Consider the following 17992-nt stretch of genomic DNA (forward strand, 5'->3'; position numbering starts at 1 on the left):
TATTTAGGACAATTAGCTCTTCTTGTTGAATTGATCCCTTTACCATTATGTAATGGCCTTCTTTGTCTCTTTTGATCTTTGTTGATTTAAAGTCCGTTTTATCAGAGACTAGGATTGCAGCCCCTGCCTTTTTTTGTTTTCCATTTGCTTGGCAGATCTTCCTCCATCCCTGTATTTTGAGCCTCTGTCTCTGCACATGAGATGGGTTTCCTGAATACAGCACACTGATGGGTCTTGACTCTTTATCCAATTTGCCAGTCTGTGTCTTTTAATTGGAGCATTTAGCCCATTTACATTTAAGATTAATATTGTTATGTGTGAATCTGATCCTCTCATTATGACGTTAGTTGGTTATTTTGCTAATTAGTTCATGCAGTTTCTTCCTAGCATCGATGGTCTTTACAATTTGGCATGTTTTTCTAGTGGCTGGTACCAGTTGTTCCTTTCCATGTTTAGTGCTTCCTTCAGGAGCTCTTGTAGGGCAGGCCTGGTGGTGACAAAATCTCTCAGCATTTGCTTGTCTGTAAAGGATTTTATTTCTCCTTCACTTATGAAGCTTAGTTTGGCTGGATATGAAATTCTGGGTTGAAAATTCTTTCCTTTAAGAATGTTGAATATTGGCACCCACTCTCTTCTGGCTTGTAGAGTTTCTGCCGAGAGATCTGCTGTTAGTCTGATGGGCTTCCCTTTGTGGGTAACCCGATCTTTCTCTCTGGGTGCTCTTAACATTTTTTCCTTCATTTCAACTTTGGTGAATCTGACAATTATGTGTCTTGGAGTTGCTCTTCTCGAGGAGTATCTGTGTGGCGTTCTCTGTATTTCCTGAATTTGAATGTTGGCCTGCCTTGTTAGGTTGGGGAAGTTCTCCTGGATAATATCCTGCAGAGTGTTTTCCAACTTGGTTCCATTCTCCCCGTCACTTTCAGGTACACCAGTCAGATGGAGATTTGGTCTTTTCACATAGTCCTATATTTCTTGGAGGCTTTGTTTCTTTTTATTCTTTTTTCTCTAAAATTCTCTTCTCACTTCATTTCATTCATTTGATCTTCCATCGCTGATACCCTTTCTTCCAGTTGATCGAATCGGCTACTGAAACTAGTGCATTCGTCAAGTATTTCTCGTGCCATGGTTTTCAGCTCCATCAGGTCCTTCAAGGACTTCTCTGCATTGGTTATTCTAGTTAGCCATTCGTCTAATCTTTTTTCAAGGTTTTTAACTTCTTTGTGATGGGTTTGAACTTCCTCCTTTAGCTCGGAGAAGTTTGATAGTCTGAAGCCTTCTTCTCTCAGCTCATCAAAGTCATTCTCCATCCAGCTTTGTTCCATTGCTGGTGAGGAGCTGCGTTCCTTTGGAAGAGGAGAGGTGCTCTGATTTTTAGAATTTTCAGTTTTTCTGCTCTATTTTTTCCCCATCTTTGTGGTTTTATCTACTTTTGGTCTTTGATGATGGTGACATACAGATGGAGTTTTGGTGTGGATGTCCTTTCTGTGTGTTAGTTTTCCTTCTAACAGTCAGGATCCCATGAATATATTAAAGGCTCTGAGAATTCCACATTTAAAGAGCATGTTTAACCCAGTATTTCCAAAATACTTTTAACTGTGAAACCCTTTTTCAGCACCTACTAATATTCAATAGAACACTGGTTCTGTAAAACTCATGTTGAAGAACACTTACTATCATTTGTATGAATCTTAGAGTTTATAGAGAATATCTAAAATAGGCACCAAATAATAGCTAATCCCAGCTACTTGGGAGGCTAAGGCACGAGCATTGCTTGAGCCCAGGAGTTTGAGGTTGCAATCACAGCCTGGGCAACAGAAGAAGACCCTCTCTGTAAAAAAATATATATATAAAAGAAAGGAAACAATAATAAGTAAAAGTCATGCACGTCATCTTTTGTGGAATCATACTGAAAAACATATGAGTATAGGGCAAAAGAATATGATTAAAAAAACTTGTTACATAATTTCATAAGGTCATTCCAGAGTCAAAACAAGTAGGTCCCGTGTCCTTTTATATGTTCCCGAGTTAATCTAAAAACAACAAACAAAAACCTCAAAGCAGCAATTGTATGAAAACAGTTTGAAAATATTACGTTTTTATATGCAAAAAATGTAATTTCTAAAGAGAACATATCACAAATCTTTACCTTCTGTTTCAGCAGCTTAAATTATCCTCAGAATATGAATTGAGTGGGAAGGACATCAGGTAACAAAGTAAAAGCCTTAGATTGCATAATTTAGCTATATCAAAATGGCAAAGGAAAAAATTCTACATATAGATGTAAATTCCAGCCTTATAATTATGGCAAAAAAGCACTCTTTTCTTCCACTTAAATTCATATAGTAATAGAAAAACTAGATTATAGACTCTGTATTAGATAAACCCTCATCTTGTTTCTTCTATTATCCAAAACTAAAATCTTCAACCAAAGAAAAAATCCCTAGCATTTGTTTTTCCCTAAACACTACAAGTGATCTGTCTATAGGTTTAGTCAGTACCACAGGGGGCCATAGATAAAAGTTTATCTGGAGAGGCAGATAAGGAGAAAACACATTATGGTTGAGAGTAGCTATTTGCAGAAGTCTTTCACCTTAAAGGACATTTTATAATGTGGTTAATGGAAAGTGGCTGTTTCAGAGAGAATCTAAGCATAAAGAAGAGGGCTTTACTGAAATCCTATCAAGTTTACGCTGGCGTAACCTTGGGATTGAACAGTTTCTAAAGTCGTATTTAAGCTACAGGGTGAACAAAGAGTATTTTGCTTTGAACTTGGAAATACAGGGACATGAATAAGAATGCTTCAGTTTTTAATTCAGCAGGACCCAGGTAAAGACATGTTCTCTGTCAGACATAAAATTGTCATTGCTGGAAAGATAGAGACATCAGGCATTTCTGTAGTAAATGACCTAATTCTTAAAACTATCCAACTGTCTTTGATCAACTGCTCTGATTATTAATTTGATTTCCCAGCTGCTTGATACTAAAGTGTACTAGATAGTGAATATGGGGACTCACTGACATGGTACATTCTTTTGTTATATTTACAAACTGACATTATAGCTTATACATTTTGTGTGTGTGTGTGGGTGTGTGAATCCGGTTAGCAAAAGTCTTTTCTTGATAGTCTGATCAACTCTAGGTATACTTATAAAATGGAGTTTCTAAATCTCAGAGTTCAGAACTAAACTCTGGAGTGTGGTAACCCACCCCAAGATACTGCCAGCAGTCTTTCCTTGATGACATTTATTTCATTCTAACTGTAACTAGCTGCTCTCTATTTTGTTAAAAAGCCCCTATCACATTGATGACTGGGCACGGTGGCTCATGCCTGTAATCCCAGCAGTTTGGGAAGCCTAGGCGGGCAGATCACTTGAGGTCAGGAGTTTGAGACCAGCCTGGCCAACATGGCGAAACCCCGTCTGTACTAAAAATACAAAAATTAGCCAGGCATGGTGATGTGCACCTGTAATTCCAGCTACTGGGGAGGCTGAGGCAGGAGAATCGCTTGAACCCAGGAGGCAGAGGTTGCAGTGAGCCAAAATTGCGCCATAGCACCCCAGCCTGGGTGACAGAGTAAGACTGCCTCAAAAAAACAAAACAAAAACCAAACCAAAACAAACAAACAAGCCTCTATCACGTTGAGTTGACCTCTTCCTTCTTCCTTATAATGTTCAAACACTGATTATGATATAATAAGAAATACATACATTTGCTCATCATCCTGGTTCCTGACACAAAGCTCCCAAAACTCTTGTGATTTTATGAGTTATAGGGGTTATAGAATCACCTTTTGTTATGATATTTATTTAGTCTTAGTCCCAGATTCCCAACATAAGAATTTCTATCTGCTAATCAGATAACTGGTGACTAGGAGCTCCTAGATAGTTTCAGGATTGGGGCTGGCTGCCAGAAAGACCAAGGCATGATTAGAGGGTTGGAACTTTCAGCCCCACCCCTTAACCTTCACAGAAGGGAGAGGGGCTGGAGATTAAGTTAATTACACATAGCCAATGATTTCATCAACTAGGATTGTGTAATAAAACCTCCATAAACTCAAAATCATGGGGTTTGGAGAGCTTTGGGGTTAGTGCACACATCCACATGCTAAGAAGCCATAATCTTTACCTTTTAATTGCAGTGTGTTTAGACCATTGACATTTAATGTGATTATCAATACAGTTAGGCTTAAAGTTATCATTTTCAATTTGTTTTCTATTTGTCCCATTTGTTCTTCGTTCCCTTTTCCACATTTCTCTGCTTTCTTTTGCATTGAGATTTTTTTTTTTATAATTTCGTTTCTCTCCTTTGTTGGCTTATTAGTTATAACTTTTTGTATTGCCATTTTAGTGGTTTTTCTAGGATTTACAGAATACATTTATAACATCACAGTCTACTGATATTATATCACTTTATGGTATAAAAACCATACAATAGTATATTTCCATTTCCCCCATCTTTGTGCTATTGTTATCATAAATTTTACTTCTACATATATTATAAACTCTACGCTACTTTTTCACTGTTTCTGTTTAAGTAGCCAATTGTGTTTTTTCATTTAAAAAATTCGGTAAAATACACATAACAAAATTTTCGATTTGGATCATTTTTAAGTGTATAGGTCAATGCTTCATTGGCATTAAGCACATTCACATTGTTGTGCAGCCACCACCACTATCTATCTCCAGAACTTTCATCATTCCAAACTGAAGCTCTATATCCATTAAACAATAACTCCCCAGTCCTCTCTTTCCCCAACCCCTAGAACTACCATTCTATTTTCTGTCTCTATGAATCAGATCATTCTAGGTACTGTATATAACTGGGATCATACAATATTTATCCATGTGTATCTGGCTATTTTTCTTAGTATAATATCAAGGTTCACCTTGGTTGTAGCATGTATTTATGGCTTTTTATCCATTGTATGGCTAAACCACATTTTCTTTCTTTCTTTCTTTTTTTTTTTTTTTTTTTTTTTGAGACAAAGTCTCACTCTGTTGCCCAGGCTGGAGTGCAGTAATGCGATCTCAGCTCACTGCAACCTCCACCCCCCGGCTTCAAGCGATTCTTGTGCTTCAGCCTCCCGAGCAGCTGGGATTGCAGGCCTGTGCCACCACATCTGGCTAATTTTTGTATTTTTGGTAGAGACAGGGTTTCACCATGTTGGTCAGGCTGGTCTTGAACTCCTGGCCTCAAGTGATCCAACCGCCTCAGCCTCCCAAAGTGTTGGGATTATGGGCGTGAGCCACCATGCCTGGCCTATACCACATTTTCTTTATTCATTCATCCATTGATGGACATTTCAATTGCTTTCACCTGTTGGTTATTATGACTAATGCTGCCATAAACATTGGTATATAGTCAATTATCTTTTAAAGACAAATTAAGTAAGAAAAGACATGTATTTGTCTATGTAGCTACCACTTCACTTGCTCTTCATTCTTTGGTGCATGTCCACATTTTCATGTGGTATAATTTTCCTTCTGTCTGGATGACTTCCTTTAACATTTCCTGTAGTGTTTATCTTCAGATATGTCTGAAAAAGTCTTTATTTCACTTTGGTTTTTGAAAGATATATTTGCTGGGTATAGAATTCTAAGTTGTTGTTGTTTTTTTCACCAGTACTTTAAAGATGTTGCTCCACTGTCTCCTTACTTGCATTGCTTCTGACAAGAAATTGGATGCATCCTTTCTTTGTTCCTCTGTGTCTTTTTTCTCTTTATTACTGGTATTGAGCAATAATTACAATTTACCATAGTATAGTTTACTTCATGTTTCTTGTGCTTAGTGTTTGTTGAGGTTCTTAGATCTGTGCATTTAACATTTCATCAAATTTTGGGGAAATATCAGCCATTATTTTAAAAAATATTATTTATTTCTCTCCTTCTCTCCTCTCTGTCAGAGACTTCAACTGCACCTATATTGGGCCACAGGAAGTTATCTAACAGCTTCCTGATGCTTTGTTTTAGCCTTTTATTTTTCTCTCTGTGTTTAATTCTGGGTAGTTTTTATTGCTATATCTTCAAATTCACTAGATTTTCTTCTGCAAAGACTAATCTGCTGTTAATCCCATTGAGTATGTTTTTTCCTCCCAGAAATTGTGTTTTTCATCTTTATAACTTCATGCAGGTCATTAAAAAAATCTTCCACGTGTTTAACATGTTAAATCTTTCCTCTAGCTTTTTGAAGATATGGAATACAATCATAATTATTTTAATGACCTCGTCTGTTAATTCTATAATCTATATCAGTTCTGGGTCAGTTTGAATGATTAATTTTTTTTCTCCTTATGAGTTGTAGTCTCTTGTTCTGTATGCTTGGAAACTTGAGTGGATGTCATATGTTGTGAATTTTACCTTCTGTGAGCTGGATATTTTTGTATTCCTATAAACATTTTTGAGCTTTGTTCTGGTTAGGTTACTTGGGAACAGTGTGATTATCTCTGGTTGTGCTTTCAAGATTTATTAGGTAAGATCAGAACAGTGTTTGGTCAAGGGCTAGTTATAACCCCCTACTGAGGCAATCTCTTGTCAATACTCTATTCAGTGCCTCATAAATCACGAGGTTTTCCAGTCTGGCTGGTGTGAACAGGCACTACTTGCAACCCTGTGTGAGTACTGGGCATTGTTGCCTATAATCCTTTTGGGTTGCTGTTTCCCAGCCTTGAGTTATTTCCTCATATGCACATATGTATGTACTGATCAGTACTCAGACGAACAGTCAAGGTGAACCCTCTACAGATCTTCAGAGTTTTCTCTCTGTGCAACTCTCTCCTCTCTGATACTCTGCTTTGCAAATTCTAGCTGCCTTAGTCTCTCTCTCACTACTGAAAAGCTCTGTCTTTGTCTATTGGGCTCTGCCTGGGCTTCCCCCCAGCTCATGCCTGGGACTGGAAAGTCTCTCAAGACAGAAAACTGGCAAATTGCAGGGCTCATTACCTCATTTTTTTCTTCATATATCAGGGAACATTGTCTTTCCTTGCTTGATGTCCACTGTCTTGAAAACCACTGTTTCACACATTTTGTTCTTTTCTCCCCACATAGATATCTTTTACCCACTCATTTTTTTTTTTTTTTTGAGACGGAGTCTTGTTCTGTTGCCCAGCTGGAGTGCAGTGGCACAATCTTGGCTCACTGCAACCTCTGATTCCCGGGTTCAAGCAATTCTCCTGCCTCAGGCTCCTGAGGAGCTGGGACTACAGGCACGTACCACCAGACCCAGCTAATTTTTTTGTATTTTTAGTAGAGATGGGGTTTCACCATGTTGGTCAGGATGGTCTTGATCACTTGACCTTGTGATCCACCTGCCTCGGCCCCCCAAAGTGCTGGGATTATAGGCATGAGCCACTGCGTCTGGCCTCCCGCTAATTTAATATCAGTGTATATTACTGTATACATACACAATTGATTAATTACCTATTGATACATATTCACATTTTTTCCAGTTTTTCTGGCTGTTACAACGTACAAACCTGTACATCTCTCTCTCTCTGGGTATTTGTGCAGATATATTTGTAGGGTGAATATGGGTTGTGGAATTCTTAGATTAAGTGGTATGAGAATTTTAAATTTTGATAGATACTGCCAAATTTTCCACTCTAAATGACTATATCTTTTTTTTTTTTTGAGACGGAGTCTTGCTCTGTCGCCCAGGCTGGAGTGCAGTGGCGCGATCTCGGCTCACTGCAAGCTCTGCCTCCCGGGTTCACGCCATTCTCCTGCCTCAGCCTCTCCGAGTACCTGAGACTACAGGCGCCCACCACCACGCCCGGCTAATTTTTTGTATTTTTAGTAGAGACGGGGTTTCACCGTGGTCTTGATCTCCTGACCTCATGATCCGCCCGCCTCGGCCTCCCAAAGTGCTGGGATTACAAGCGTGAGCCACCGCGCCCGGCCAATGACTATATCTTATACTCCTACCAAAAATGTCTTCTTACATCCTTATAAACATTGGTTATTATCAACACTTTAAAGACTGCCAAATTTATAGTTGAAAAATCATATTTCATTATTTTGATCTGAATAATACTGTAATTATTATTTTTAAAAGATCTGAAATGAAGCATGTGTAAAATCACCTAAACTTGGGCCTTTATTATGAGGTAATTCTTTGATAATTTTCTTAATTCCTCCTTTGTCTATTGCCATATTTATGTTACTGTCTCTTCTTGGATCAACCTAGTCAATATTTTAAAAAAATTACAATTTCATTAATATTTTAAAATGTATTTGGATAATTCTACAAAATACTCTTTTAATGATAATTTCAATTCTTCTGTGTTCTTCTAAACAAGTATTTTAAGGTTTTTTTTTAAGACTAGCTACGTCCTTTGCCTTCCACTTCCCAACTTCCATTTGCCCAACTGCTATCATCTCCAGGTAAATAGCAGCCCAAGTATCCTGCATCAGACAAGCAAATACATTCATAGCTGGTAACTTTTCCCTCACCTTCCAAATCTCAATATGCCCTACTCCTCTTTTTAAAACTCAGTTCTTCCTCTCCCAAACCCTGTTTTATAGAAATAATGTAGGTATAGGCTGGGCGCGGTGGTTCACGCCTGTAATCCCAGCACTCTGGGAGGCCAAGGCGGGTGGATCACGAGGTCAGAAGATCGAGACCATCCTGGCTAACACGGTGAAACCCTGTCTCTACTAAAGAATAAAAAAAATTAGCCGGGCACGGTGGTGGGTGCCTGTAGTCCTAGCTACTCGGGAGGCTGAGGCAGGAGAATGGCATGAACCCGGGAGGTGGAGCTTGCAGTGAGCTGAGATTGCACCACTGCACTCCAGCCTGGGCGACAGAATGAGACTCTGTCTCAAAAAAAAAAAAAAAGAAATAATGTAGGTATAAAAAGTACTAAATAACCATTAAATATAAAGCAGATATACAGCTGCTATGAAAGATACACATGCAGTGAAATACAAATCCCTGACTTTAAAGAGGTCCCCCCAACTAGTTGTTTTTTTTTTTTTTTTTTTTTTCTAGTTTTAAAAAGAAATTGGCTGGGCATGGAGACTCAGTCCTGGAATCCCAGCACTTTGGGAGGCTGAGGCAGGTGAATCACCTGAGATCAGGAGTTCGAGACCAGCCTGACCAACATGGTGAAACCCTGTCTCTACTAAAAATATAAAGTTAGCCAGACATGGTGGTGCATGCCTATAATCCCAGTTACTTGGGAGGCTGAGACAGAAGAATCACCTGAACCTGGGAAGCAGAGGTTGCAGTGAGCCGAGATTGCGCCACTGCTTTCCAGCCTGGACAACATGAGTAAAACTCCATCTCAAAAAAAAAAAAAAAAAAAAAAAAAAAGTTATCACTTCCCTTAGGAAGGCTTTATAGCCTAACTGTAAAGTTGTAGTCACCTCAGCCATTCCTACAATGCCTCAGCACAGACAGGTCTAGTGAACTGATGATGAAGCTAGTTATGTACCTACTGTTATGTTTTATTACAGGCTTACTTAAGTGAGTTTCATCTGAATCAGTCTTTCCTTTCCAAGATGATCTGGTTTAAGCTTGCCTTACCTTACGGACGTGACAGGAAAAGAGGACATTCATGTATTTGTCCTTCCGTTTCAATTCATTAGCAACAGGGACAAAAGTGCCTGAGGTCTGAGGTGTATCTGGCTTCTGAAAGAAAAAGGAAACAAGACAAAATGAGTATGCTTAGCATTTTAGAAGGAAAGGCAATCTTTCAGTGTACTGCTTTATAACTACACTTATATAGTTTCACACATGCACTCTTTATCTCCTCACCCCAGATGGTAAGCTACTAAATGGTTGTTGTAACATCAAAGATCCTATAAAAATTTTAAAATAGGGAATGGGAGACAGGATAAAGTGTAGCTCTGGGAATAATTAATATAAAGGTAGTAATTAAAAAATCGTCACTGAATGATGTAAGGGAAGGTTTAAATGGTCAAAGGCCAGGTTATAGAGTGTATTTAATACATATGGATACAACACAGAGAACCCTTTTAAACACGGGAGAAACATCAAATACTGTACATTTAAAAGCAATAAAATGTTTTAGTATCTCATAGAAATTATTTAGTTTCTAAAAGTGTTTTATCCTTTCTGCAAATTCTTTGGAGAAATGTTCTTCTCTTTTTTTGTAGAGGAAGTAGAAGTAGATTTCACTTTGTTCCCTTGGACTTACTGAAGCAAGATAGTTGCCCTCCCAGGCCCTCTGGAGCCCGAGGTCAGCCCTTTGACCCTTCAACATTTCCATGGCTGCAACCTTTGCCCTGACCTGGGGCAGGTCTGAGGCCGGAATGCTCTTGATGAGCTGGGATGCTCTCCATCTACAAGTAAATAGACAACATGTATTAGACTTTAGAAATGCAATCCCATGCATTCTCTCTCTCTCTCTTTTTTTTTTTTTTTTTTTGAGTCTCCCTCCATCTCCCAGGCTGGAGTGCATGGCATGATCTCAGCTCACTGCAACCTCTGCCTCCTGGGTTCAAGTGATTCTCCTGCCTCAGCCTCCTGAGTAGGTGGGATTACAGGTGCACGCCACCATGCCTGGTTAATTTTTGTATTTTTATAAGGGATGGGGTTTCACCATGTTGGCCAGGCTGGTCCTGAACTCTTGAGCTCAAGTGATCTGCCTGCCTTGGCCTCCCAAAGTGCTGAGATTACAGGCATGAGCCACCGCGCCTGGGCTCCAGGCATTCTCAAAAATAACTGAAGCTGTCATTAAGTGGAATGAAATCAAAGCACTGGCATGCTAAAAAAAAGTAAAATGCCTCCAAAATACACACAGAAGTTGCTAAAATACATATCATTTTATGTAGACAGATCTTTTCTAAAACTTGCTTTGTTGTTTGTGTGTTTTGAAAGCAACTAGAACTTAGTGATACATGGGCTCTCATAATATTTATATTTAGGGCATAGAAAATTGGATTCATCGTTCATTCATTCAACGAAGGTTTTCTAGGTGCCTGCTAAACTCCCAGTGCTGTTCTAGGCAGTGGGGGCACAGTAATAAGCAAAACAAAGGTCCTTTCTGCTAGGTGCTTGTATTCTGGAGAGAAGTGACAGATAGCAAATATATGAGTAGACATATAGTACGTAGGATGGTGAAGGTAAGGCAAAGAGGACCGGGAGAGTGGAAGAGGGAAGGAATGCAGAGTGGGTGTGGTTTATATAGGGTGGTTTACATAGGGTGGTCTGGGCAGGCACCATTGATAAGGATAGATGAGCAGAGACCTACAGGACATGAGAGAGCTGGTCATATGGAGACCTACGCCAGAGTGTTCCAGGAAGAGAAGAGAACACAGCAAGTGTAAAGGCTCCGGGATGTGAGCTTGCTTGGTGCATCAGAGGAGCAGCGTAAGGAGCTGGGAGAGTCAGGGTCTCACAAAGCCATGAGACCATGATCAGGACTTTGACCTTTCCTCTGAATGAGATGAGAAGCCATTGGAAGGTTTGGAACAAAGATGGGACATGACCTGACTCATGCTTTAAAAGGATCATTGTGGTTGCTATAGGCTGGGAACAGGAAGACCTGTTAGATGGCTATTTCCGTAACACACATGCTAGAGCAAGGTGGCTTGGATCAGGGAGGTGGAGGTGGAGGTGGAGGTAAGTGTTGGTTCTGCATATTTCTGAAGGAAGAACAAATAGAATTTGACAATGGATTAGATGTGGGGGCCAGAGAGGATTTAAGGACGACTCCAAGATTTTTTGGCTAAGCAACTGAAAGCTTAAACCAAAAATAACCTGTTCCTGATTGGGAAAAAAACAGGTACAAGTTCTCTTATGCTCTTGGCAGCATCCTAGCCCTGCACGATGGTTATATCCTCTTTTCTGCCACAGGAGCTTGAAGTAGGGAGGTTGGAAGCAAACAGAGAACTTCCTTTTAATCAGACGAATAATCAAGGCCGGTTGTTCTCAAACTTGTTTCCATAGAATGAGATTTAACTAAAATGGAAAATTCCCACTGAAATAACCAAATAAATATAAAAATAAGGAAACATTTATAACAACACCAGAAAATGGGAAGGGTGTCAATAAAGTAGAAAGTGTAATGACTTTCTGGAAGATACGAAGCAGATGGGATCCAGCTGATGGGGAAGCGGCTCGCTCAGGGCAGAACACTCTACTCAGTGGAAGGAGAAAACCCCTCAGGCATAGATGAGAATCCTGAAGCCCGAAGTGGCAGCGACTGGTAGCAAGGGCAGGAGATGAAGGATTTTAAGGTGAGAGCTGTGCCTGTTCCCTGCACATGGAATGGCTGGCGCAGTGAGGCAGGCCACATGTTGGTCAGAGATACTAGGCTGCCAAAGCAACAACCATGAAGAAGTCATGGCTCAATAGAACAGTGGAATCCTTTACTTCCTATGGACAACCAACGCTCCAACAAGACAGATTGTCCTAAGATCATTCCAGAAGAGACTAGAAGAGTGACAGGCTTAGAGCAGTTGGTGGTCAAAGTCAAGGACACTGTGACAGGTGGGTCTTACAATACTCAGTGGCTTCCTAAGCAACTTCTCGAATCAGCCCTTGATCTCCAAATTTCATGACTGGTGGAGAGACATCTTTGCTCTGTCTATTGGTCTGTTTCCAGTCTACAAACCTGGTCAGCCTGTCCTGTCTTCACTGCCCACAGTGGCTCAGGACAAGGTCTGTCCCTGACTGACTCCAAAGGCCACAGAAGCACACTGGGGGATTCAGGACCTGACCTATACGACCATGGAGAAAGCCACCCATGCTTCTCATCCTAATCAAGCAAACTGCTGTCTATAAATACGTGTAGCCAACAACAGCTGCAGCCATAAAAATCACCAGCCTCAATGACATGAAAAGGGGACAAAGCTAGGTATGGAGAAGGCTCAATTAAAAAGAATTACTGTGAAGAACAGGAGTGAACTTAAACATGATTAGATGCACATTGAGATTTTAGAAAAACAAACACAAGAATGCTACAATCACAGTAGAATTCTTTAATACATCTATCTCTGTATTCCACAGATCAAAAAATTCCTGATAGTGACTAGATCAGGGGTTGGCAAACTATAGCCTGTGCCAAATCTGGCCAATGGTCTGTCTTGGTACTGCCCACAAGCTAAGAATAGTTTTTACATTTTTACATGTTTACCAAAACCAAAACAAAGAAGAACATGTGACAGAGACCATCTGTAGCCTACAAAGCCTAAAATACTTAATATCTGCCTCTTTCAGAAAAAGTTTGCAGACGCCTGGACTAGATGGACACAACTGGCAAGATTCAGTGTGTGTGTGCGTGTGAGTGTGCACACATGTGTGCGTATAAAGAACAAATGTAGCAGACCTGTTATTTTCAAATGCCATTGATTATAAGGCCTGGGAAGGCTGGGACTGTCTTTCACATCTTTCTTGTTTGTCACCATATCCCTGAAACCTAGGTCAGTGCCTGCAACACAGCAGACATTCAGTAAGTATTTGCTGAATGAGTACATTGAATTTTGTACAAATCAATCAATTCTAGACCACAAGTAAAACCTCAAAATCTACAAAGAAGACTGTATAGGCTGTAGTGCAATCTAATCAAAATCAGTAACAATCTCCTGCAGCTCTTAAAAATCTTACACAGATCTTTATTGGCATGGACAGATCTTCAAGACTTATTTTTAAGTAAAGTCATATAGCCATACATATAATCTTGCCTGTGTAAAAAAGAGGAAAAAAATGCCCAAATCATATGTGACTATGTAAAAAGCCTGCCAAGACTGAAAACTAATTATTTATAGTACTATATCTGAGAACTGAAGGTTGAGGTACTTTTGTTTTCAATAATTCTGTATTTTTTCTTCTTATGAGCAATTATTTTTTTAAAAAAGCATATGAAATATATATTAAAGAGTTTTCTTCCATGCACTTTTCTTTATCTTTTGATACCTTCCATCAATTATATTTAGAGCAAAATCTAAAGAAGATAAAATCTGATTTAGCACAGAATATACATTAGTTCTTGTACATTCAGCATATCAATTAGTTCAAAGTGTTCTTTATGGAGTATCATGATAAAATGACTATATTTGAGAAGAAGTAGCTTAGTTTATGTGACTAGATGGCTGTATCTAAGACAGAACTAAATACATCTGGTGTATACTGGCAATAAACAAGCTCAAAAAGCGAGGAGAAAGGACTTGGAATAACTATACACTCAGATCCAGGGCAGGTTATAAAAAAATAAAGACCAGTTGGAAAGGTACCAAATTTTACTTGGGTTTTTATTTATTTAAAAGACAGCTCGCTCTAAAAACAGTTATTTTCCCCTTTGGCTGCACTTTGAAATCACATGGGAAACTTTAAAAAAGGACCTCTGCCTGGGCCCCACCACTCCAGCGCCATTAAACAGGACTCTCTGGTGGTAGGACCTGGGTGCTGGCATATTTCCTAAACTCCTCGTTATTCTAAGGTGCAGCAGAATTGAGAACCACTGCTTTGAAAGGATTAGTGGATTTTCTAGTTTGAGTTATGTGTGGTGGTTTTATTTTTAGCTATTAAAAGTAAGTAGAAACAGCATGCTAGTAGCTTATCTTAACTATGGCTTGTGTCCAGGGGTTGTGGCACATTGCTGTCAGCTGCTACAGGAAAAACAAATTGGCAGTTCCTTTATTTTGAGGGGTAAGCAGACGCTCTTTGAAAGCCAAATCTACAAAACTGAAAACATAAGGTAAAGGTAAATGTCATAACAGCAAATAGCTGCGTCAATATCAGGGTCTCAGACTTGTGACTTTGCATAGTATTAACTGTCTCACCATAAATGGATGCAGCACACAGCAACGCGTTCTTACCTATTGAAAATCGCCTGCAGGGCCTCCTCAAAACGGCGAAGAACTTTAGGAGGGCTTGGCCACTTCACGTGCTTCCCGTAGTCTCGCATGGTCTTGACGCCATGGAAGCGTCTGGCCACCTCGTGGATGTACGACTTCACTTTGTAGCGCCGGTAGTACCTGATTATGGTCAGAGCTGCCTTGGTTCTTTTGTACCGCATGCGGGCCAGGGTGCCCCGCCACACCTTCACAATAGAGAAAGAAAAAGGAAAACATTGTTGACTGGCTAAGTTGTGGATGGCTTTGATATTATAGCAGCTCCTCTACTTACAAACTCAACCAGGCAACTTGCAAGTGTGCACAAAATCAGCCAGAGCCAAAGCATGTCAGTTCCACCTGCCACCAACAGATGGCGTGGGGAGTCACGTCAGTCATTTTGTTTCAGCTGTCTAGCTGCTCATTCTACACTGAAGTGTGTGCTGAGCCTGAAGTTGAGTCCTGTTTTAACTTTACTGTCATGAAAAGAAGAAAGCCAAAATGCAAATATCTTTGGATAAATATTTTAGGAATGCTGAAGGGAAGCGAGATGAGTCAGAACATCATGCCATAAACATCTATAGTTTCCTTGTGAAACCTAACTTTACATAGATTATACATGCTGGCCACTGGTGTAACGCCACTTTGGATTCACAAACTGATTTACACACAGCCTGTGCACCTCCTCTCCCGCGGCACTACGTAAACTCTCAAGGATTCATGGGGAAAGGGTAAATCAGATTACGTACTAATATCATGTGAATCTTTGTTAAAAGTTTTTCAGTGCTCACAAATCAGTGACACTATATAAACGCCTCAATGCCAACTTCAAGCATGGCAGAGTCAGAGATACTTATTTTTTTTCAGGATCCTTTGTCAGGTGCCCGTATTTCTCAACTTCTCAAGCAAAAACAAATTTGGTGCGATCTTCAATTAATCACTGGCTCTTCCCCTGTATATCCTCTCCACCACCACTTATTGTAAACCCCTTTCTTTCCCTTTCTGCTACCAGTCTCTAAGATGCCAAACAACCCTAGTTGCTTTCTTCGATGAACTCCTTGTACACATAGCCATCATGCCCCAGTATATTTATTGCTGCTACTTAGGTTGATTGTATTATTTCCCTCCCTAGTCCCTGGCCTTTCAGAGCCAAGATTTTCAACCTCTAGTTCAAAGCTCACAGTATGGGTTCTGCAGACTCCCTCAGGTTTCTTTTATTTCTTCTTAAAAATCCCCATCTGTGCCCACCAATTCCTCTAAGCAAAACTTGTGCAATGCCTCATTTGACTCAGTTGTTTTAGGTTTGTCCTCATGCGGACTCCTAAAGTACACCATGTGCTTGCAGTGCTCTCCCTTTTCAGCCTGCTGCACAATACAGATTTGTTTGCACACTACGTGCAAGAAGATCATCAAGGGACACCAATGGGTCAAGAAAAACCATAATATTTAAGGGAAACATGACACATGGGCAATTTGTGATGGTAATCTAGAGTTCACATATAAATAGAATGTTTAAAGACAATGAGGCAATAAAAACTAACTCGTCATCTCATGTGGCGTCAGTACAGCAGCCCTTTTTAGTCAAAATGGCTCCCTTCCTTGTAGCCAAATCCACTGTACAGATGGCTTTGTTACGCCTCCACCCAAGTGCAAAAATAAAGCTCCCTTCTTTAGTATCTTGAAAAACCAAAAAAATACAATTACAGGGTGAAAGTATGTGATTTAATTTCTTAGACAAAACACATTTTTAAGTTTCCTACTGTTTGTTGCCTTTTTTTTTTATTGGGAGGAATTTAAGACTCCTTGGAGCCACATCTATAAAGAGTATCAATCTTTAATTTTCAAGAAGTGTTTTATAGAGCTTCCTATTAGAATGTTTTTGGTTAGATTCTTTAGCAAATTGAAAAAAACATTTTATAAGTACGTACTTTTTAAGCGGTAATTTATTTCTTTTACAAGAAACCTACTTTATAAAGGGGGTCTTTTTTTAACAACCTTTATAATTTCATCTGTGTTGGCTTATTTAGGTTTTTAATAGTTGAAAAAATCAAATAGCACAAAAATGCATATAAAAAAAAAAAACACAGTAGCCCTTCTCTTCACCCTTCTAAACCCACCTCCCTACCTCCAGTCTCAATCAACACAAACTATTTTAGATGCTTCTTCCATATTTACTGTCATATTTATAAATAATATGGCTAGGTGTGGTGGCTCATGCCTGTAATCCTAGCCCTTTAGGAGGTTGAGGTGAGAGGATCACTTGAGCCTAGGAGTTCGAAACCAGCCTGGGCAACATGGCGAAACCCTGTCTCCACTAAAAATACAGAAAAATTAGCCAGGTGTGGTGGTGCGCACCTGTAGTCCCTGCTACTCAGGAGGCTTAGGTGGGAGGATTGCCTGAGTTCAGGAAGTTGAGGCTATAGTGAGCCAAGATTGCACCACTGTACTCCAGCCTGGGCAACGGAAGTGAGACCCTGTCCCCTCCCCCCCAACCCCCCCCCAAAAAAACCACATATATTATGATTTCTTGGTTCATCCTTTTAGACACTATCCAAATCACGCAAGATGGAGATTTAGCTCTCCCACCATCATTCTTTCTTCTCGTCTATCTTCCCAATGATAGTTAAAGTATGTTTACATTACCTATATTAACTCTATTATATATTGAATAACTTACATATGATACGTATATGTTATATTGCATTGTATTATATATTACACATATATTTGGTTCATTGCTGTGCTAAGAAGTATGAATGTTCTTTCTTTATTGTGTGTATTTGTTTTTACCTATCATTAGTAACTGCCTTGTTTTTAAATTTTGCTTTATTTACTATAAACTTACCGCTAATTTTTGCCAAATGCTCTTACAGACCCATCAAATGATTAGCAGTAATTTTTTTACTCATCGAGCACATTAACTGAATCTTCTTCTTTGATATTACCTGTATCCACTGAACAGTTCCCTATCCTGGAGCTTTTTAAACTACTCTTCCACAATGGATCCGAGCTCTCCCCCACCGCCCCACGCCCAGTAGCTTTCAAGAAAAGGTGTGCGGCCAATACATTTCTATTCTCTTAAATTTCCTTGAAAGTAAAAAGCAGTTGCCTAAAATGTTGTCTGTTTCTTGAGTTATAAAAGCAGAGTAGCTGAGAACAAGCTCTGGACTCAGACTGCATGTTTTCAAATCCTG

At 39.6% G+C, this 17992-nt stretch overlaps 1 protein-coding gene across 7 annotated transcripts in view; it reads right to left on the bottom strand.

Annotated features, from left to right (window-relative positions):
* Positions 1-17992, bottom strand: part of MYO1D (myosin ID) — a 386481-nt gene that overhangs the window by 152407 nt on the left and 216082 nt on the right. For all 7 annotated transcript variants that reach the window (XM_032162950.2, XM_058445327.1, XM_058445325.1 and 4 more), the window contains exons 17-19: positions 14784-15007; positions 10160-10304; positions 9526-9630 (exon numbers count right to left, since the gene is read on the bottom strand). In XM_032162950.2, coding sequence (XP_032018841.1) covers positions 9526-9630; positions 10160-10304; positions 14784-15007 — 474 coding nt within the window. The remainder of the gene's footprint in view (positions 1-9525; positions 9631-10159; positions 10305-14783; positions 15008-17992) is intronic.

Source organism: Hylobates moloch, unplaced genomic scaffold (genome assembly GCF_009828535.3).
Source record: "Hylobates moloch isolate HMO894 unplaced genomic scaffold, HMol_V3 SCAFFOLD_10, whole genome shotgun sequence".
NCBI lineage: Eukaryota > Metazoa > Chordata > Mammalia > Primates > Hylobatidae > Hylobates > Hylobates moloch.